At 33.2% G+C, this 23,608-nt stretch overlaps 3 protein-coding genes across 3 annotated transcripts; 2 read left to right on the top strand and 1 right to left on the bottom strand.

Annotated features, from left to right (window-relative positions):
* Positions 1–1,966: 1,966 nt before the first annotated feature.
* On the top strand, positions 1,967–5,559 carry LOC133677581 (protein NLP2-like). Its single transcript, XM_062099659.1, has 4 exons — positions 1,967–2,875; positions 3,151–3,198; positions 3,300–4,263; positions 4,536–5,559. The coding sequence occupies exons 1-4, from the start codon at positions 1,967–1,969 to the stop codon at positions 5,420–5,422; spliced, it is 2,808 nt and encodes a 935-aa protein (XP_061955643.1). The 3' UTR covers positions 5,423–5,559.
* A 3,918-nt stretch (positions 5,560–9,477) lies between these two features.
* LOC133676443 (calcium-transporting ATPase 4, plasma membrane-type-like) lies at positions 9,478–19,302 on the top strand. The gene is made up of 7 exons (XM_062098085.1): positions 9,478–9,839; positions 14,375–14,429; positions 14,529–16,477; positions 16,567–16,725; positions 17,633–17,804; positions 17,900–18,198; positions 18,706–19,302. Exons 1-7 carry the CDS (start codon positions 9,669–9,671, stop codon positions 19,006–19,008), a joined length of 3,108 nt encoding a protein of 1,035 aa, XP_061954069.1. The 5' UTR covers positions 9,478–9,668; the 3' UTR covers positions 19,009–19,302.
* Positions 19,303–19,541: 239 nt separating this feature from the next.
* On the bottom strand, positions 19,542–22,939 carry LOC133676445 (UDP-URONIC ACID TRANSPORTER 1-like). The gene is made up of 4 exons (XM_062098086.1): positions 22,156–22,939; positions 21,344–21,447; positions 20,440–20,668; positions 19,542–19,879 (listed from the first exon to the last, which is right to left on the bottom strand). The coding sequence occupies exons 1-4, from the start codon at positions 22,600–22,602 to the stop codon at positions 19,733–19,735; spliced, it is 927 nt and encodes a 308-aa protein (XP_061954070.1). The 5' UTR covers positions 22,603–22,939; the 3' UTR covers positions 19,542–19,732.
* Positions 22,940–23,608: the final 669 nt, after the last annotated feature.

Below are 23,608 nucleotides of genomic sequence, written 5' to 3'. Positions count from 1 at the left end.
CATCATGGTTTAATTGTACTTTCGATCTCCTCTGCGTTTCGTTGACATCTATTTACGAGATAAATTAATATGGTGGAAAGCAACATGTAAATCTTGGTGCTAATGATCAAAACAGATTGGTTATCCATGGCTAGCACTGCGGCTGCTTCTGCTGCTGCACTTCTCATTTTGAGGAATAGTATAACTTGACATCAGCTTAGAGTTTTGACTATTTAAACGGTTATGCACCGTAAAAATAATATATATTATATTTTAAAATTTTATTTAATAATTTAAATTTTTAAATTAAGATTCTTCTTTAATATCGTATCAGAATCTTGATGATTAGATGATCATGAATTTGAATTTTATCATTTCTATTTATATGATAAAAATTAAACATGAGCATGTATAACTTTCAAATCTAAAAAATTTTTATTTAAAAGAATATATTAAAAAATAAAACAAATTATATATTTTTTTACCTTAACATGGCTGTGCTTGTATTATAACTTTGATTTCTTGATGTGAGTAATTAATAATCTCCCTTGTTTCGCTTCCTGTGAGGCAGCACATGATGGTTTCACCATCAGGCACTCTACACGAGAGCACCAAGAGTCTTGTTTGACCAATGAAAATTCCACCATGTTCAGAGTACCATTAACGCTAAACTACTTTTAATTAATTAGGTTGGTAATTATTGTTAATGAAGTAGTTAAATGCAGAAAATCGATCGGCCATGAATAAAAATGAATTCATGGCCCCTAAATGATCTGGGGTGGAGGGGAATTGCATGACATAGAGATTAATTACTAAAAACTCTTGTCATTAACCCTTCGAGCTGTCCTTATAATGTGATGTCTTCTGAAATGATCTGGGAAGTGGTCCATTTCCCCTTAAATCGAATCTGTGCTGCAAAAAACATAACATAAACAACCATGTCCTCTTTCTTAATTTTTTAATTTATTGGTTACAGGACTAATGGATTTTGAACCAATATTAATAATGGCATTTCTCCATAAAACATGGGGCTGTTGTGCCATTATATGGACAAGAACAAGCACCCATGACACTGCAGAGGATATATAATCAAAGCAGCAGCAGAAACCATCCACAGTTTCTTGTTTCAAGAGAATGAAGTGTATGGGCAAGACTGATGGGGAGTGTGATTACGGTTGTTTTTTAAAGTGTTTTTCGTATCGAAATGTATCAAAATAATATTTTTTTTATTTTATAAAAATTATTTTTGAGATCAACGTATCAAAATAATTCAAAATATTATAAAAATTAATTTTTAACCTAAAAAAATTAATTTTTTTTTTAAAACATAATTACAACCATGTTTGTAGCTCGCTTAGAAATCAAACCGGTGCTTCATGCTGAGTCCTGCTGACAAGGAAGAGAACCTTGAGCTAATTATTACCTAGCTAGGTTAAGGTAAGAACGATTGGCAGTTAATCTTTGAGTCATTGAAATTGAACTCAGTTTATGATCAGGTGATTTAAATAATAGCATTAGACCCTTTTTTTTTACCTATTATAATATGTATTTCTTCATTTTGTGTACTTTGGACATTTAAAAACTCTTCACACACGCATCTCTTTCCTTGATTACTCAGCTTTTGTCTTGTTTTGTGTCAAAAACTGACTGCACACACACACACGCGTATATATATATATCAGGTAATGATTAAGGTTCACATTTCATTGCTTTGAGCAACGCATAGTACACAGACTGGAAGAGAATCGGACCTAGCTGAATCAAGAGTCTTCAGAAAGTGAGTTTCTTTCTTGCTTCATGTATCTCTTCTATATTTGCTTTGAAATGCATTTCAGAGTACAGCTTTAATGTAAAGAAAGTAGAGAATCCTGGGTTTTTCTCCTTTTGCTCATGTTTCGTCTTATACTCCTGTGTCTCAGGTGGAAACATTCCTAATTTGGAGTTTATATAAGCTTTGGTTGGCGCGAGTTTCAAGCAAGTTGACTGTATGGATGAACACAGTTCCTCTTCCCCTAATCCTACGTTCGGGATCTTCTCAGGAAATCCCACGAATTGGGATTTAATGGATGAGATCTTGTATCAAGGATGGGCCGAGAACGATGGAGAGTTCAGCTTTCTGCAGCAAGGTCCCTCCATCTCTAATGTTCTATATGACCACCCTTCACTATATATGCCTTTTATGGGGTCTAATAACTTGAGTATAGCCTCAAACCAGCAGGATTATCAAGAAGAAACAGAAAGGCATTGCCATGGAAATCCACCTCTAGATTATCCTAAAAGCATGGAACTTGTTCAGACTGAACCTCAGGTTGAGGATTCTGTGGACACTTCCACATCTTTACTGCACACTACAAGTTATCGAGTAGAAGCCGCTGGATTGGGTGTCGAATGGCAGATGGTGCCGAGGGTAAATCCAGTGACTTCATTTTCTGTGAAGGAGAGAGCAATGCAAGCCATTAGATACTTAAAAAATTGTATCCATTTTAAAGATAGTCTTATCCAGATTTGGCTACCTGTGGAGAAAGAAGGGAAAAAAGTCCTTGCTACTATTGATCAGCCATATTTCGTCAATCCGAGTTGTAAGAGTCTTGCAAGTTATAGAAATGTTTCAGTTGCCTATCACTTCCAAGTAGAAGGGGATGCGAAATTTTCTGTAGGGTTCCCCGGTCGGGTTTTCTTGGAGAAGCTGCCTGAGTGGACTCCTGATGTACGTCTATTCAGAAGTGAAGAATATCCGCGTAGAGATCATGCAGTACAACATAACATTAGAGGGTCTCTTGCACTCCCTCTTTTCAAACAAGGAAGTGAGACTTGCCTGGGCATAGTTGAGATTTTAACTACTACTGAGAAGATAACCTATCGTCCAGAACTAGAAGACATCCGCAAAGCTCTCAAGGTTTGTTCGTTTCCCATGTATCTTGCAAAGGATTTCAATTAGCTATCAAGTTTAACAATGAGACTATTGTTATATAATTTATGTTAGTTCTGTTAGTTGCATATAGGCTTCATGTTTCTTTCATTTCAAATCCATTGACTTGCATTGAACTTTCAGATCTTTGAATGATAGAAATGCCTTTCAAAAGTAACAATGGTTATCAATTTCTTTAAGCCTGTGAAATAAGCAGAGAACTTCGCTCATTTTCTGCTCTTTATATGCATGCTGATTTGCAGGCTGTTGATCTAAGAAGTTCTGAAGACTTCTGCTCACCTGGTGTGAAGGTAAGTAGATAGGCCTTTTAGAAACAGAGACACTAGATTCAGGTTTCTGAAGTTTTCAGCGTTCATAACTAAGACCACAACTGCTGTTCCTTTTATCACAGACTTGCAATGGATTAAATCAAGTTGCAGTGCCTGAGTTATCAGAGATTGTGAAATCTGTTTGCAAGACATATGGATTACCCTTAGCTCTAACATGGGCTCTATGTAGCCGGCAAGGTAAAGGTGGACGCCAGCAGTTTGCTGAGAAGTCTGGCGCTTGTATATCTACCGTGGATTCTGCTTGCTTTTTGGCCGATAGAGATTTTTCAGGTTTTCACATGGCAAGTTTTGAGCAATACATTTTCCTAGGCCAAGGGATTGTGGGGAGGGCATTCACAACACAAAAACAATGTTTCGCGAATGATATAACTTCCTTCAGCAAGAAAGATTATCCTCTGGCTCACCATGCCAAGATATTTGGTCTTCATGCTGCCATAGCGATTCCCCTGCGAAGCATTGCTACCGGATTAGTTGAATTTGTCTTGGAGTTATTCTTGCCAATAGATTGCAAAAACAATGAAGAACAAAAGAAGATGTGGGATTTATTGCCTATTGCCATACAGCAGGTTTGCTGGAGTTTACAGGTTGTCATGGACAAGGGGCTTGATAATGGAGAAAATCAGAGTTTTGAATCATCACCTTCGAAACAACCTCCATTGGATGAATCATCTTGGATTTCCCGTATGGTGGAGGCCCAAAAGAAGAGTAAAAGTTTCTGTGTCACATGGGGCTATCCAAAAGAGCCTAAAGAAGAGTTCAAGATGATAACTCATTGGGATGAATCTGCGGTGGAATTAGACCATAAGCAAGTAATTTCGGAGTTGGGTCAACTTCAGCAAAATTCTAGAACCAATAGCAATACCGAGGGTGATGGAGTTTCTTCTGCTTTTGGCAGACATCTCTCATTTGGCAGCAGAAAAACAGGTAAGAAGAGACGGACCAAGACAGATATCCAGACAATCAGCTTGGAAGTTCTTCGACAATACTTTGCAGGGAGCCTCAAAGACGCTGCTCAAAGCCTCAGCGGTATGCAAATATCCTATCACAGATGAAATCACATGTTCATATATAAAGTAATGAGTAGCATTTCAATTTTAGATCTGAGGCATCCTTTATTAAAGAATTATCATCACGCAGACAAACATTTGCTGGAGACCAACTTGATATAATCCTCCAGAAACCTTTATTATCCTTTTCGTTTGTAAAGCTAGGTTGTTGTCTTCAATAATCCTTTATCAGAGGACTGTCATTTGTTAGCTAATCAATGGTGTAATCACACAAACTTGTTCTAATTGCAGTTTGCCCTACTACTCTCAAAAGAATATGCAGACAACACGGTATCACGCGATGGCCTTCTCGAAAGATCAAGAAGGTTGACCATTCCTTGCGAAAACTCCAGCAGGTGATTGACACAGTCCAAGGTGCTAAGGGTGCCATTCAGATTGAATCTTTCTACTCAGCCTTCCCAGAACTGAGCTCTACAAAACTTTCAAGTCATGCTCCTTCTTCATCATTCAGGAGGAGTGACAGTTCAAAGCACTTTGATTCTCCACCTGATGATACTATCTTTTCTGGCACTACCTCAAAATCCCATTCCTCTCCGTGTAGTAGGAGCTCTTGTTCAAGTAACTGTTGTTCTGCTCGAGCACAACAGCATGTCGCCACCGTTATAACTGGCTCAAGCAATGGAAATGGCGGTTTACCAGCAGAAACCTCGAATGGGGTTTTAAAGAGGACTAGCAGTAGTGAATTAGCAGAATTTTATTCCTTGAATAACGAAGGAGAACCAGACTTTCTCTCACGATCATATATCCACAAAACAAGGACAATCAATGAGCAGATTCATCAAAGTCTGCTAGAAACTCAACCACAGTTTGGCCAGAGTAGACGAGGAGGAGATGTCTTCAGAGTTAAAGCCATTTATGGAGTAGAAAAGGTTAGGTTATTCTTGCAACCAAACTGGGGTTTAAGTGACTTGCAACAAGAGATTGGTAAACGTTTCAAGATAGATGATTTCACTGGCATTGGCCTCAAGTATATGGATGATGATGGGGAATGGATTCGTTTGACCCGTGATGATGATCTCGAGGAGTGCAAAGAGACACACAAATTCTGTCAAAGCAACACAATCAAGCTATCCCTTTACAAATATTCTACTGCATTTGGTTGCCGAGGTTCATGTTAAGGCTTCCATTGATCGTGTCATTAGTCTCTAGGACATAGATGTCTGGTTTCGAGCCACGACCTAGTTTTTGGTACTATTTCTTGTTTTTAACTATTTCTTATTTCTAATTTAAAAAAATTGGTTATAAACAAAAGCACGTGAAGGAAAAAACTGTACAGAGACATTATTTAATTTTAAAAATATAAAAATATATTAACTAAAATTAATAATTTAACATATTTAATCATCATTGTGAAATGATTACATGATAGTTGTCACAATGATTGTAACAATATAATAATTATAATTATGATATTTATAATAATAATATTAGGTATACTAATACCAAATTAATAATGATTGTCATTCTATTTATAAATAATAATAATAATAATTGATAATAATATAATAGAGGTGATTAAAAAAATAATAATAACAAATATTTTATATATATATATGTAAAAATAACTGATGATGGATGATGATGATGATATTAAAATAAAAGATAATTAATAATAAGAAATAAAGATGATGATGATAATAATGATTAGGATGATTATAAAATAATAATAGCAATAACTAAAATTACGATGGTTAATATTAGGTTATAATATTGATAATATCTTGCATATAAAATATATAAAATAAAAAGTAAATTTAAGAAATTATTACATGAGTCATCATGATCACCATTAACCCCCATTCATATGGTATGGAGTGGATCGCAAATAAAATAAATAAAAATTTGAGAAAATTATTAGCCCATTCAAATTCCTTGCGTGGCAAGCACCATTCACACTCCTTTGTCTTTCGTTTCGTTTAAGGTACAATTATTTCGACAAGCCATAAATTTGATTTTGACTTCAAAACTTTGTGGTGTCGTCTCCAATCCATCTTCTTTCTATAGATGCACGGGAAAGGCAAAAAGGGACACCGCACAAAGCAAGGACCGATATTAATCATTCAATTCTTGAAACATTTTTTAGAGCGCGGTAAGATATGTTATTAGATTTTTTAAAAAAAGTATTTTTTCTTTTAAAAAAAAATCATATATTTTTTTTATGATTTTGATACACTGTTATTAAAAATAAAATATTTTAAAAAAATTCAAATATTTTCAAGTAAAAAATATTTTTAAAAAATATTATATACCATAATATTAAACACGTATAAAGAGGTTAACATCATTATTATAAAACCTCTCTACTGACTTGATGGATTAATTCAGGACACTGTCATGTCATTGTGGGACATAAACTAATCTAGATTTCATGATAAAATAGATTAATGAATTGACTCAAGTGATTCATTTTAAAATCAGGTTAACCTGCGGGCCTAGTAAAACCCAATAAAAATAAAGTAAAACACCCCAAAAAAATTCAAAATATTAGGATGTTTAAAACAAAATAAATTAATTCAAATCAACATAAAATAACCTTCACATCCCATTACCCAATTCAGCCATGTAGAGCTTAATAACCATGGTTAACAAGGACATGGCTTCTGTCGTATCGTACGGAAAAATAGACTCGGTCGGAAAAGATAAACTGGGATGGATCTTGATGTCCCTTATATTAAATATCAGGGACCAAGCCTGTCCCCTCACGACCCAAACCGATCGGAGAAAAATAAATTTTGGGTTGGTACAATATAAATAAGTTGAGTGAGTCTAAGATTTACTCCCATTTTGTTTTTATTTATGGTTAGAAAATGTTTTAATAAATTATTATTTTTTATTTTAAATTATTTTTTTTAATATTTTTAAATTATTTTAATATATTGATATTAAAAATAATTTTTTTAAAACAAAACATTATTTTCATGCATTTTCTAACAAAAATGCTTTGAAAAGTAATCGATACCATAATCTGAAAGAAACTTTTAATTTGGTAAATATTACTTTTATACGTGTGTTTGTTAAATATAATTATTAAAATTGTTGAACACTAAGAAAATTAAACTTTGATCAAAACTAATAAAAGAAATCATGTTATAGCAAAATTTGTGTTTTTGGTTATTTTCAAGCACTTCTTATTTTAGTAAGTAAAAAGAAGCTAATTTTAGTACATTGTCTTTTTATCCTGAAATCTTATTTATTTAGTTTCAGAATACTTATCAAGATTTAATGGCATTTTAGGTGGAATCAAAAGCATGATAAAATAGCTTCTTCTTTCTTTCTTTTTTATCAAATATCTTGATATTTTATTTATAAACAAATTATTCATTAAAAATATATACTATGTAATTCAGGATAAAATAGTTAAGATTGTTAATTCAATTTATTTTTATAGATATTTTAGATAATATAATTATGTGATTTAATATTTTATTCCAAATACAAAAATTATAATAAATTATCAATTAAATTCAAATCACATGTAAAATTGAATTGAATTGAACATATAATTTAGTTTTAAACTTGCTGTAAATAAAAATTTATCTATAAGTACACAATATAACATTATATTGGTAGAGAAATCTAACTATATAAAACATTTTCGACTTTATAAAAACTCTTTTACAGTTAATTAATGTAATACATAATCATTTTTTTTTTAACTAGAAGACATAATAAAGAATATGTTTTTAAAATCATTCGAGAAAAGTATTTATCCTCGATTATCAGGCAAGCTCATAATTCAAGGATATCTCTTATAATTGAAAACAAAAAACTTGACTAATTCCTAACATCAAGATCTTTCCCGGTTAGAGATGTGGACAGCAACCATGCATGTTTGTGTGACTGTGAGCATTTTCTGTCGTTCTAACATCAAGATCTTGTTCTCATCTTTTGGCTGGTGAAAGACCTTGTTTTCAAACGAGTGATTAAGATAGAATTTAAATAGTCATACCTACCAATCTTTATGCAGTTGGATAAGATGGTTTGATTTAGTTCCATCCTGACAAAACACTGTTTGATTTTCTCTTGATATGTCCTAAAAAAGTAGCAGTTTATTATATTTACCATTTATATTTATTAATTGTTGAAAGAAAAACCCACTACAAGTGAAGAGTTATCGGATCTATTAATAAAAGAAAAAAAATGGATATAGAATATTTGAAATAGAAATAGCATCGATCATCACCTTATTCCATGCCTTCTTTTCAAGATTTTGGAGTAGAGTTATCCTTATTATATAGTTTTATAACCATCAAATCTTTTATTAAATATTATACATTATCAACTATTTTTTTAGAAAATCCGTTAGCAATGCTTATATTTTTATTTTTATTTTTTTTTGTATTTAAAAAGAATTTTGCTCTGGCCTCAGCATAGTACGGGAAATAAGCTAGTATTCTTGTATAGTTTGTGAATTGACAATATGAGGATTTTCATGATAGACACAATCAAATCAAAACTATGGAATATTATAAAATATGTCCAAGTATTTGTATTCAAGTTGCTAGTTTGGAGAAGATTTTAATTACACAATTAGCTTGTGGTTGCATATGAGTTAAAAAAAATATTTAATTAAAAAAGTTATTGAAATAAAAGTTATAAATAATTCAAGGAAAACAAGAAACTAAACTTCTCCAACCAACTTTTAGGATTTTTCATGATTATGGGATGTTTGAGAATATAAAAACAGTTATTTTTTAAAATATTTTTTATTTTTAAATATATTAAAATAGTTTTTTATTTTAAAAAATAAAAAAATATTCTTCTTCCAGTCATATTTTTATGTATAGTTATAAAACTTGGTACAGAAATCATCTTAAATAAAAAAATATATTGAGTGGTGAATTAGATAATTAGATATACGAGTTAATCAGTCAACTTAAATTTTAATTTTTTTATATAAAAAAGTTATTAAAAAATATATAATTTTGATTAAAAAAATAGATTTATCCACTAATTAATCAGCCCAAGTTAAATTCAAATCAACAAATTACTAAAATGCTTGAATACCGGATCACGGGAAGAAGTTTTATAACAATTATCTAAACCCCAACCACCATTTATAAAACTACAAATTGACAAAAAAAAGAAAAAACTTCACTGATCACTCCTCTAAAAGCATGACTTGCCGCTTTCTCTCTATGAAATAAGTCTGTCCTTTTAAAGACATCAAATATATTCTTCTCCACGTGTCAATTCTTAATTGGGTCACACTTCCATTATTATGGCTTCCACTACATGCAAGGCAAGTAAACTCTCAACATCTTCTCCTTGTAACAAAACTCCTTTTAATTCACTCAGCGTCTCGCAAGTAGAACCACTAGTACACAGCCGGTGCTGCTGTTCGGCGATTAACCGGTGAAAAGAATGGACAATTTACTGAAGGATTTTGAAGTGGAACACAAGAATCCATCGGAAGTCGCCTTAAGAAGATGGAGAAAAGCTGTTTCTATTGTCAAAAATCCTAGCCGGCGTTTCCGCATGGTCGCCGATCTCGATAAGCGATCTGAAGCCGAAGGCAAAAAGCGGAGCATCCAGGTTCCTTTTTAATTTACGCGTGTTTTATCTTGTGGCGACTCCATAACGGAAACTTATTAGCTGTTTCTTCTTTTGATTCGAAACTGGCTGTGGATTGACTTGTGGGTCCCACATGCTCATTATTGGATTTCTTGGCCAATGAGTTGCTTACACGTTAACTGTTTTTCTTCTAGAAATGCTGACATGGAATTTCTTGAGTTTTCTAGGCCAGTTTTTGAGTTTTTTGCGGTGGATTTACGTCAGTGCCCTCAGCATTTTGTTTTTCAAATGAAATGAACTTGATCCATTTCAAGAAATATATGGCCACCAATATTTTCTCCATCAAAAAAATTTGTGTTCATAAATATTAATATTTAAAAAGAGATAAATAGAAAAAATGAAGAAAATAGAAAAAAAAAACCACATCCAATCTTACTAAAGTGAAAATAATTCTTTTATTTATGTGTGTTTCTTTTTTACTGCTAGTGCCTATTTGATAGTATCATACTGTAATAACTTCTATTTTTTAAAAGGAATTTTTATAAAAAATTTATTAAATTAATTATTTTTATAATTTTGATATAATAATGTTAAAAAAATTATAAAAAATATTGTAAATCATATTATCAAACACACATGTTGTTGCAGTTAATTTAAGCACCATATAATTTATTATATATAAATCTTATTATGGGATTACTTTTATCTTAATTTTTTAATCAAGAAAAAGATCTTATAAGAGTATAATTTGGATGGGTTTTTTAAATTGAAATAAAATCTAAATAGGTTGAGATAAGAGATTGCAGACCATCAATAATGTCTACGTGGAAAAAAACTTTTTTTATACATAAGAAATTGCAACTTTTCTTTCCTTTTTCTTTTTGCAGATCCAAAAAAGATACCCTTTTGTAATTGTATAATTTTTTTTATATGGTTCCCCTAATGATAAAATTATTAAAACAATTTTATTTTTGCATTGCCAAGAAAATAAGTTCCCTGAAAATTCACTTCACCTTTCCCAAACCAAAAGTATAAAATCAGATCTCAAACTCCAGGAATAGGGTTTTGCACCGGAATAATCATCGAGTCATGTCTCAAAACTATATTTTTTAGTATAAATAGTTATTTTCAGTTTAGTTTGGTTTTTATAAAAAGAGTCAAATTAAATTTTTTTTAAAAAAACTAAAATCGGTTTAAACCAACTGGTTTCAGATTCGGTTTGGTTTTTAGGATAAAAACCGGTTCAAACCAGTTTGACTCGGTTTTTCTGGTTTGAATCGGTTTTTTTCTAGTTTGGCTTGGTTTTTTCTGGTTTTTTTCGGTTTGGGTTCGGTTTGGTTTTTTCAGTTTCAGGCTTATAAAATCAAAACCAAACCGAACTGAACCAGTCAGTTTTTTAAAAATTTTAATCAATTTTTTTTTACAATTCAGTTTTTTCAATTACTTTTTTAAATTTTATTAATTTTTTAGTATTTTCAGGCAACTGTAACTTTTCAGTGTTTAAGATTCTCACGACAGAGATGGCTTATTTGAATCATTTTTTAAAGAAGTAAATAATAATGGGTGTCTCCACGTCATTCTCCCGTGGTCTTTGCCCCACTTGATACCGTTGTCTTTTTTAAAAAATTAATTGTCATTTGTTGATTCGAATCTGCTGTCCATTTATTGATTCAATTGCAGTCTTATTCCAAGTTTATTATTTTATTTCAGGGTCTAATTATATTTTTAGGTGTTTTTTAAAATTAATTTTGACTTGAAAAAATATTAAATTATTATTTTATAATAGTTTTAATATATTATTGTCAAAAGGCCGATTTATTTTAATATATTATTTTAATTTTTAGATCGTCGTCGTTCCCTTGTCACATGACGATCTGTTGCTTTCAAGCTCCATCATTTTCTTTCGTAATTCTAGTTTCCACAAGCTTTTATAAACTTCCATTTTTGAAGTGAATTTTAAAATAAGAGATATAAAAAAATATTATTATTTTTTTAGTAAGTCAACTACTATTTTATCGTATAAAATGTTCATTCTTGTATCTTAATACATGGACTAATAAGATGTCCACTGACTAGCTTGCCTGGTGCATGCTCTCGTTTGACAATTTTTTGATGATGCTGGAGATATTTTATTTATTTTTTTATTTAGTTTAGGAAGTCTCCTAATTTTTTAACTTTTAACAAGGAGTCCTAAAATTAAAATATAGCAGCAAAACAATAAATAGTTCATTGAAAAATAATATAAATTATATTTCAAAACTTTACTAAGTAGTTTAAGTTTTTGGGTTGAGATAGTTATTCAATATGATATCAGTTACATATTAATCAAGTTTATAAAATTAATAACATAAAATAGTTTAAGTTTATATAAATTTTGAACCTAAAATATTTTTATTTAAAGAGGTGTTTATGTGTTTATTTACACGCTCTAAACCGAATAAAATAAAAAAATATAACAAGTCTGAATTCAACAAGAAATCTAAAACTCTAGTTTTACTACTGAATAATGAATATTAAAGAATATTTCTAAATAATAAAATATTGAACAATCAGAAGTACCCAATTGCCATTGTTGTCTTCTCGTTCTTTCTTGGTTGGAAAAAAATTCAGGCTTCGAGTTCTAAATTGTTGAAGTAGCAAAAACTCCATGAAAGTTCATAGCGTGAAGAAACTTTTTGACAGAGACCTTCCATCTTTCCTCAATTAAGAAATCAATGTTCTTCTGAACTATAATATTGAGTTTGGAATGAACAAACAACAAAGTCAACGTGATCAACCTACCTCCTCTTCGGATTCTTCGAAGAGAGAATCATCAAATTATTTTTCTGTATAAGATTAGTTGCTTCAACATCTCTTGTGTAAGCATGATCACAATTCTCTCTTAATTAAAGAAGTAACATTGTTAGTTTAAAGAAGAAACATTGTTAGCAACTTACGTTGCTACGGAGCTTGATGGCTGTTTGTTTTTTTATTTTAAAAATATTTTAAAAAAATTAATTTTTTTAAATTGATTTTTTAATGTTTTAATATATTGGTATCAAAAATAATTTTTAAAAAATAAAAATAAAAATATTAATTTAATACATTTATAAATAAAAAAACATTTTAAAAAATAAATACTACCATACATTCTCCTAAATACCCTCAGAAATGAATATACGAGAATCTAAGCAGCAAGACTAAGCCGGGCTCACTTCTCCGTTGTTCAAGGATTATACTTCTCCATTCATTATTATATTCTCTATGATATTTAATATATTGTCCTTGAGCAAGAGTCGTATACATTCCTTTTCCTCCCAAGCCGGCAACTGTTTTTTTTTTTTTTACCCCGAACTGATAACATTGTAATGAAAGTTTATTTTGATCCCTGAAGTTTTGTACTTTTATATTTATTTGCCCCTTTTAGTTTTAGGTGTTTATATTTTAATTTTTAAACTTTATTTTCTTCACGTTTTAGTTTTCGGGCTTAAAAAAAAAAGTCATGAAAAGGGGGGAAAAGAAATTCAACCGATCATATTTTAATAATAAAAAATAATAATTTTAGTGTCAATTAATTCGTTCTAGAAAGTAGGGTTTAATGGAAATAGTTTTTGACAGAAACTCGACCTCGATGTTCTGCCAATTATCGTGTTGCTTGCATGTCAACTTGGTCTTTTAGGCCCATGAACGCCTGTGCTTTTCTTTTTAGAAATCAGGTGTTTCTAAGCCCATAAACATTTATTTTTAATTTAAAATTAATAATTACAATGCTATGTAAAAATCACCCAACTATGTCATATATTTTAAATAAAGCTATTGCTATTTTGCTTATATTTGTAATAAATTTGTTCAATCATCTATGAGCGTAATATGCAATAAATTGTAAAAAACAAATCCCATATGAATATTCAATGACTTTGGTATCAAAATAGATTTTTTTTTTTGTTATTGTTAGTTTTTTATATAGTATTTAAAAACTGTGAATACATTATTTTTTTATTTTTTTTCTTTTCAGATTATGAAAAAACAATTATAAAAAAAAACATGCTACTAATAGAAAGACATGTTTTCATCCAAATAATAATGACAATAATAAGGAAATTGGAGTTTTTCCTTTAAAAATATATATTTTTTCTCTTATAGTTTAAATTATTGAGATTCTCACGAATATTTATTTTAATCACCTTGATTTTTTATTAAAAGAAACATTGTTAATAAAAAAAATATTTTTTTAAAAAAATTGAATAAGAAATGGCGACTTTGATTTAAATTTGTTTTTAGAATTTAAATCCTTATTTTTTGTGAATGTTTATTTTAATTATAATAGAATTAAATAAAAACAATTGTTTGAAATTTGTCCCGGCAGCATCACGCGGCATAAAATATAGTTAAAACTCCTAAATAAATAAAAACCAAATCCCATCGCTGTTGCCGGTCATTCTCCTTCAATTATAACCATGGAATGATTGCTGCATTGAGCATTGTTTTTTATGCTTTCACTTTATTTGTGAAGTTCCCGGTCGTTGCTGCTGTGAGTGACTGATCATCACTCACTTCTTTATCTCCCTCTCAACCAGGAAAAGATACGAACCGCTCTTTATGTCAGAAAGGCAGCTCGTCTGTTTCTTGATGGTAAAATGCTTGGAGCTACGGCTTCCATGTAGACCATTTGTGTCTTTTTTTTTATCATATAAATATTTATCCTTTTCTCTCTTCATTTCTGTTGGCCAGCTGAAAATGCTGCTGGTCGACCTGAATACAAGATTTCAGATGAGATTAAAGAAGCAGGTTTTGGAATTGATCCAGATGAACTTACATCCGTTGTTCGTGATCATGATATTATGGGTCTTAAAACAAATGGCGGAGTTGATGGGATTGCGCAGAAAGTCTCTGTCTCGTTGGACGAAGGTGTTCACACAAGTGATGTATCTACCAGACAAAAGATTTATGGCTTCAACCGTTACAAGGAGAAGCCTCCTCGAAGCTTTTTTATGTTTGTTTGGGAAGCACTGCAAGACTTGACATTGATTATCCTTATGATATGTGCTTTGGTTTCTATAGGTGTAGGAATAGCCACCGAAGGGTGGCCAAAGGGCATGTATGATGGATTGGGAATCATACTTAGTATATTCTTGGTAGTCATGGTTACTGCAATAAGTGATTACAATCAATCCTTACAATTTAGAGACTTGGATAGAGAAAAGAAAAAGATTTCTATTCAAGTGATAAGAGATGGGAGAAGACAAGAGATCTCCATTTATGACTTGGTTGTTGGAGATGTTGTCCAATTATCTATTGGAGACATAGTTCCTGCTGATGGGATTTACATATCAGGATACAGCTTGGTGATTGATGAGTCAAGCTTGTCAGGGGAGAGTGAACCAGTGAATATATATGAAAGTAAACCTTTTATTCTATCAGGAACCAAAGTGCAGGATGGGTCAGGAAAGATGATAGTGACTGCAGTTGGTATGAGGACTGAATGGGGAAAACTGATGGAAACTCTAAATCAGGGTGGAGAAGATGAGACCCCACTTCAGGTGAAGTTGAATGGTGTTGCTACAATCATTGGAAAGATTGGTTTGGCATTTGCTGTGCTTACATTTTTGGTATTAACTGGAAGGTTTCTGGTGGAGAAAGCGATTCATAAGGAGTTCACAGATTGGTCTTCAAGTGATGCATTGACGCTTCTTAACTACTTCGCTATTGCTGTCACCATTATTGTCGTTGCTGTTCCTGAAGGATTACCTTTGGCAGTGACTTTGAGTCTTGCCTTTGCAATGAAGAAACTCATGGATGAGAAGGCACTTGTGAGGCATCTTTCTGCTTGTGAGACAATGGGTTCTGCTACCTGCATCTGCACAGATAAGACAGGGACGTTAACCACAAACCACATGGTGGTTGATAAGATATGGATATGTGAAAAAACTGAAGATATTAAATGTAGTAACAGCGAAAGCATTTTAGAAATGGAAATATCTGAAAGTGTATTAAGCCTCCTGTTTCAGGTTATATTTCAAAATACTGCCTGTGAAATAAGTAAAGATGAAAATGGAAAGAACACGATTTTGGGAACACCAACAGAAAAAGCACTCTTTGAACTTGGCTTGCTTTTGGGTGGTGATTTTGATTCACAACGCAAAGAGTTTCAGATGCTCAACGTTGAGCCCTTCAATTCAGTCAGGAAGAAGATGTCTGTGCTAGTGGCACTTCCAGGTGGAGAGCTACGAGCATTCTGCAAAGGTGCATCAGAAATCGTATTAAAAATGTGTGACAAGATACTTGATGACAGTGGAAAAGTCGTTCCTCTTTCTGAAGAACAGATATTGAACATATCGGATATTATAAACAGCTTTGCCTCTGATGCTCTGAGAACTCTATGCTTGGCTTATAAGGATCTAGATGACCCAGTTTATGATGGCAGCATCCCTGATTTTGGCTATACGTTGGTAGCAGTTGTTGGAATCAAGGATCCAGTGCGTCCTGGAGTCAAGGATGCTGTTCAGACTTGTTTGGCAGCTGGCATAACAGTTCGTATGGTAACTGGTGATAATATAAATACAGCTAAAGCTATCGCCAAAGAATGTGGAATACTTACTGAGGATGGTGTGGCCATAGAAGGACCAGAGTTCCGTATCATGTCTCCTCAGCAGATGAGGGAAATCATTCCCAAAATTCAGGTTTTGGAACAACTGCATTGTAAAATTTGATACTTAATGATATCCATTTTACTATGCAAAACTGTGTTTGCTGCTTTTCTGGGAAACAGGTAATGGCTCGGTCTTTGCCTTTGGATAAGCACAAATTGGTAACTAATTTGAAGAATATGTTTAAAGAGGTGGTAGCGGTAACTGGTGATGGGACCAATGATGCTCCCGCATTGCATGAGGCTGACATTGGACTAGCTATGGGCATAGCAGGAACAGAGGTCTGTCTTCCTGTTATTTTTTATCACATCAGTGATTCTGATGATCTTACAAATGTAATCTTCTTCTTTAGCTCCCAGACAAATGATTTTTGGTCCCTTCTACTCCCTTTTCCACTTCATGAGGATTCTATGGAACCAAACAGTATGAAGATGAGATTTCTTTTATTCATTTTTCCTTCCAGTCACAGCTTGGTGTTTGTTGTTAAGTTTTTTTCACCCTTTGCAAAACTGAAAATGAGGTACTAGCAAAATTGTTGATTCTAGTTTAGGTAGTAGTTATAATCATCTTTGCTTACTCTGAAAGTGTATGTTAAAAAAAAAAGGTCTGAAAGAGTGTAGACATTTTCTTTGACGTATCTGCTTCCCTCGTAACCTGGATGAAGCTTAAACTGTACTTTACGAGTCTCATTTTCAGACCCAGTTGAAGTTGTCTTCAGTGTCTACTCTTTTGTTCCTTTTCTTCTTTTCTCTTAAAGAAAATTATTTCCCTGACATTAAACTCCTCTCTTTGTAATCTCAAGGGATTTTCGAGCCACCATTGCTTCTAATCAGCAATCTTGACATCAGTTTTTAAACGAAAAGATTTGTCTGTTCTAAATTCTGACACTGCAGTTGAAAATGATATGAGATCTCTACTGATTGGTTCTGCGTACAAGCCAGTAAGTTCATTAGAAATATTATCGCATTATATTCTTAAAATTATATCCAGCTATCTACAGAGCTGCTGCATAGTTCTGTATGATAACATGCTCTTTATGAACCTAGTGCGAGCTCAAACTGGGTGGATGTTTATTAGATATTTTCAAGTAGTTATTGTTTTTTATTCTTTCCCTGAAATTGGAATTGCACCAGTACTATCTGCTATTCTGATAAATACAGTCACCTCACGTTTCCATGTCTTGTGCAGGTTGCAAAAGAAAATGCTGATGTTATCATAATGGATGACAATTTTAGGACCATTGTAAATGTTGCTAAATGGGGTCGTGCGGTCTACATAAACATTCAAAAGTTTGTGCAATTCCAGCTAACAGTTAATGTTGTTGCTCTTGTAATTAATTTTGTTTCTGCGTGCTTTACAGGTGCGGTGGTCTATGACTCGAGGCTTTTTCGTCTTTCAAACATCAATATGACTATTTAATATTATGTTCATTTCTTCTTTATCTTCCATTTTCAGGATCTGCTCCCCTGACTGCTGTGCAATTGCTTTGGGTTAACATGATTATGGACACACTTGGCGCATTGGCGCTAGCTACAGAACCTCCAAATGATGGGCTGATGAAAAGGGCTCCTGTAGGGAGGGGTGCAAGTTTCATTACAAAGACCATGTGGAGGAATATATTTGGTCAGAGCATTTATCAGCTGATCATCCTTGCAGTTCTCCAATTTGATGGGAAGCGCCTATTACGACTTAGAGGCCCAGATGCTACCGAGATTGTCAATACTGTGATATTCAACACTTTCGTGTTTTGCCAGGTACGTTGTTGTTGGATTAACCCTCCCCTGCTTTCGTTGTATATTCTTCTTTCTCCATATTGAAAGTATTTTCTTTTACAGCTGTTCATATTTTTTTCAGCACATTTATCGATTGGCTATAAAATGATTAATAGACACTGTAAATTTGCTACTTAGAATGATCCTTAGTTTTCAAGAACAAACCAAATTCTCTTTTTTGGATTATTGAGTGAAACCATGTTATGCTGAGAGTATATTTACATTTCTTGGAAGCCAATATTTCCTGTTCCCAAACTGCCAATCTGTTCATGATTTCATTCATATTCTTGTACTGTCACAAAGGCAAATGTCATGCAATAATTCCTGATATTTCTTCTGTTTAAATTTCATTGAAAGCATTCGAGCTATTTGTTCATGCATTGATCTCCAAGTGCATGGGATCCTGGTGGACTAAGATTATCTTATATCTGACGAATCTTCAATTTTACTGTCAAACTCAATGTTAGTTCAATTTTGTTTCTCTTTCAGGTGTTTAATGAAATAAACAGCCGTGATATAGAGAAGATAAACATAGTCCGGGGCATGTTCAGCAGCTGGATATTTCTAGGTGTTATGGTTATAACAGTAGCATTCCAAGTAATCATAGTCGAGTTCCTGGGAACTTTTGCAAGCACTGTGCCCTTAAGCTGGCAAATGTGGCTACTCTGCATCGTAATTGGAGCTGTTAGCATGCCTATCGCTGTTGTCCTAAAGTGCATCCCTGTTGAAAGAGAGAATCCTAAGCAACATGATGGTTACGATGCCCTTCCCTCTGGTCCAGACCTGGCTTAAAAGGGAAGAACTTTCCTTCTCTCCTCCAGTTCTTTCTTTTTTCTTCTTGAAAAAAAAAAAACAAAAAAAACAAAGAAACGGCTATTTGACATGTAGGACAATGACAGGTCTTTTGTTTTGTTTTCCTCCTTTTGGATATGAAGGGATTCTTTTTACTAGGGCTAGTTACTGACTTGCTGCAAATGCAACATCCAACCAATCATCTGAACATGTTAATTCCAGCTGCTCTTCTGTTCAATACCAGCTTTTCTTGAAATCTTTTCCTTCAATATTATTACCTTAGTGATTAATGAATATTGCTGCTTATGTTTTATAATTTTGAACATTGCTACTTGAGTTTTTGGGGAAATAGATCAAAGAGAGGTAAAGTGCAATGCAAGCAAGCCTACCATCTTTTGTGAATTATTAATCCCCTGGGAAATTGTCACTTAAAAGAACAAAAAGATGAGGTTCCATGCATCACAGATTCAACCTGTAAGGCGACCTTTCAATTCTTTCTCCTCTTTCATCACCAAGGAAAAAACTAGGTAATGTGAAAGGAACTACTGAATTTCTTACCCTCAATATTGAGAACATAATCGAATATAATGGTGATTATGCTTTGTACACATCATAAATACAGTACAGTTGTGCATCGCTCTATGAATAAAATCATCTTAGCCCGTACAACTTCACTCATTCCACTGTGAAAGGAAAATAATAATCTGTAACTCAGGTAGATAATTCATCTAAATCTTCTCTTTGCTTCTCCATAAGCAACTACCCCGAGAACAGTCATTGAGTACCCTGCGATGCCCACAAATGTTACAGGATTCCTGAAGATGAAGATCGAGATAACAACAGCCACAGCACCTTTCGCATTGCCTAACACCTGATTGTTACATTCAAATGGAAAAAAACAAAAGGGTTCAGAAGAATTTCAAACCGACCAGTATTTCATTTATTTTGAGCGGTTGATTTCTAAAAATTTGCCAATCAAGGATGGGTTCCTAACACTAGAGCAAATATTATGAAAGCATAACCTAGACTGACAAGTGTCATTCTGTTTCAGCCATAGAAGGTGATAAGGATTTTAGTAGTACTATTAGTAAAAAGAAGCCCTGGCAAGAACCAAATGAAACTGCAGGGGGGTAATCTCAACATGCAGAGAGATGGCCATTTCAATTTCTCTTGGTGTATTAAATCATATAGCGGTGTAAATAATCTATGAAACAAATAAATATGTCATTTTGACAAGTTTGCATGATTTAAATATTGAAGACGACAAGTAGAGTGGGTGATAAATTTACTAGTGATTGGCAAAGAGTAGACATCAATATCATTGCTGAAAACAATTCACGATCAGTTATTGCAGCAATGAGCAATAAACCCTGAAATTCATGTCAATAATTAATAAAAAGGAACATATTGAGATGCCAACCAATTCCAAACCTGAAGTGTCAGTGCACTCGTATGCTTGGTTACCAAGAAGTTTGTCAAGTTAGCTGAGTAGGCCATTGTAGAATTAAGAAGTAGTAGCAGCCACATATACTTATGTTTCCTTCCAAGTTCTAAAGTGACGTCTAATACATTCTGCTCCATTATAAGAGCTGCAGGTAATAATACCAAAACAGCAATCGGGGACATGTACAGCAGCAAATTCATCGAGTTCAACTTTTCTCTGCAAGACAAAAGATTTGGACAATCAGGTTGCCATATGTGCATGAGTGACTTACCAACACTCACCCAAGTTGGAAAATAGAGGAAATGGCTTCAAGATCAACCAACAACAAAACAATCAAAAACTCTTTTTTTTCTAATGAGGAAATGCGAGGAATAAGGTAGAGGTACTGGAAAAAAAAAAACTCTGATTAATAAGAGGAGAAGTTTATTTTCATCCACCCCAAAAATGAAAATCTAGTTCTAACACACACACACAATATATATATATATATATATATATATATATATATATATATATATATATATAACAAAACAAAACTAATCATCCACCTCCCAAAAATGAAAATCGAGTACTAACACACACATTCACAAAGAAAGATGGTGAATGCAAGAATTATGCTGTTTGAACAAGTACGTTTATCAAAAGAAAAAAATAAAGTAAAAGGACGCCCATACATTATTTTCAACTAGAATAATGTAAGACAGAGAGAAGAGCAGTTCTTTCTTTAACGATCCAAATGGAAGATGCAAAATTTGAATAAATACTTGATGAATAACTTTGTTAATCAATTGCATGCATATAAACTAAAACAAGGAAAAACTCTCCTTGATTCTTAAAACAAAACAAAATAAAAGCCATCCTCCTAGCATGACCAGAAACTGAAGCATTTACCCTTCAGAAGAGAGCAGGATGCCCTGGAGAACAGACTTAAAGGCCCTTGCAGCAGTAGCACTTATGCACATAATAAAGCCAAATAAGTGAAAACCCGGCTCACCCTGTCATCGACAAAAAATTTCAAAGCTAAGACCTTCATTGAAATTAGGAGCTCATAGCAGAAATCAATGTCGGATGCCATCTAGTAAATGAAAATTAAATTAAAAAATAAAGCCGAATGAGAAGTTGCAACTGAATGACAAAATACAAACAAGAAATCGAATCCTTGACAAATCATAGCAATTAGGAAACCACCAATCCACAGTATTTTATATGCTAATGAGTAGACTACCTAGAACATAAAACTATCAGAAACCCATCTCATGCTGCTTCAGTAGATACTGGGTTACTCTCAAAGTGATTCATGTGAAAACCACCAAACAATGCCAATGAGAATCAGCATACTTGCTGTTACAAACTTAAACCAGAAAGTGATTGCACTTTTAAGAAATGCACATTCCCATTATGACCCACCATTTTCTAACCCGACAAACAAAGAGAATAAAAGGATCAGCTTATCATATGTGACATCTGAGATCAGAACATATACATAGCACAATAGCATGCATAATTATCACACATAAACACAAGTAAACAAGATCCTGGATCTGCATTACCATTGTCAATTGGCATGGCTCGCAATACAAGAATCAATCTCGAAAAACTAAAAATCAAAAACACCAAAAAGTCTCAGATCAACCTTGTAAACAAAAAAAAATGTCCACAATCCTATAACCAATTGAAGATCCATAGAAAAGAAAACAACTTACCCCACTAGCAATAATAACACCAACAACAACAGGAACAAGAGCTGCATAAGTAACCCAAGCTTCCCTCTTGAAAGTCATCAAGTAAGCAAAAACAGCAGTGAAAAAAGGTGTAGTAGCTCCAACAGCCTGATTAAAAGATACAGGCAAATACCTCAAAGAAATATTGCCACCAACAACAGACCCACAAAAAACAACACCCAAAGTTGCAATCTTTAACAACTGGGGTCTTGATTTAACAACTTGCAAAGGCACAATCTTCAAGAAAACAATTGATAAGTAACTAAGTATAGCACAAGCTGACATGTGGCACATTGTGAGAAAGATTGGGAATCTAAAGCCATAGTTTGATAACAAGAACTTGTTTAGAAGCAGAACACCAATGTTTGATGAGTACCAGAGGGCTATAAGACTAGCTATGAAAAGGGCTTCTTTTTTAGATGATGGCATTGTTGGATTTCGCTTAGTTTTGTAAAAGATGATCTGTGTATCTCATTTGAGCTTCATCAATGGCAGTTTGCAGTGTTTTTTTTATGAGGTGGTGCTTTGTACTTTTGTTTTGAGGGATGAGAATGCGATAGGGTCAGTGTGTGTGTGTGTGTGTGTGTGTGTGTGTGAGAGTGTGTCGAATCTTCAAGGAAAGAAGGTGCAAAATACTAAGGGACAGTAAACAGTTGGTGTGATGGAATCTGCAAGGGACAGACTTTAGAAACAGAATCTTCTTAGACATACTTCCATCTTCTTTGGCAAGTTTCAACTACCTCTGGCTAGAATTTGTTTAATCATTGGTGGTAAAAATTATTCTATTATTGAATCCTTGAATTTTTACCATAAGTTTAATAAGTTGATGACAGCTTTATTTTCTATAACCTTTGATGAAGTTATTTTAAAGGGTTAATTGCACTTTATACGAACTTTACAAGCTTATAACATTTTAATTTTTATATAAGAAAATTAAAAAAAAAATATCGGATTATTTAAGAAGATGAGTGGTTTGGCCCTAGAATTTGATCAAATTCTCGACAAAATAACTGCAAAACAATTAAAAAATGATACAGCAAGGGGATGGAGCGGCTACGAGTAGCGAAGGGTCTAAAGATTTGTTGCTTGAAAGTAAAGGATGATGGAGATTCCAAGAGCCCAAGACACTGCTAACGATGACGACCCGCGTCAAAGCCTTGCTTATGGTATGCAAAGAACTAGTGAAAGATGAAGTGGGTTTTGACCAGTGAAGGAGTTTGTGAAATCACATCTTTTCCATTACAAAACCCAGTCTGGTTTCTATTTGGAAGATGAGAAAATCAGATTTTCCTCTCATGGCTAGATAAAGAAACCAAGGATCAAAGCCTTGTTGATGAATAGAGAGGTGGGGTTTTCTTATGCCCAGGAATTGTAGAGTTTTTTCGATCCACGAGTTCTTGTTTTGACAAACACAAATAAGATCGATGTTTGGGCC

This window comes from Populus nigra, chromosome 17, assembly GCF_951802175.1.
Source record: "Populus nigra chromosome 17, ddPopNigr1.1, whole genome shotgun sequence".
NCBI lineage: Eukaryota > Viridiplantae > Streptophyta > Magnoliopsida > Malpighiales > Salicaceae > Populus > Populus nigra.
This window is presented reverse-complemented; position numbering and strand designations above follow the sequence as displayed.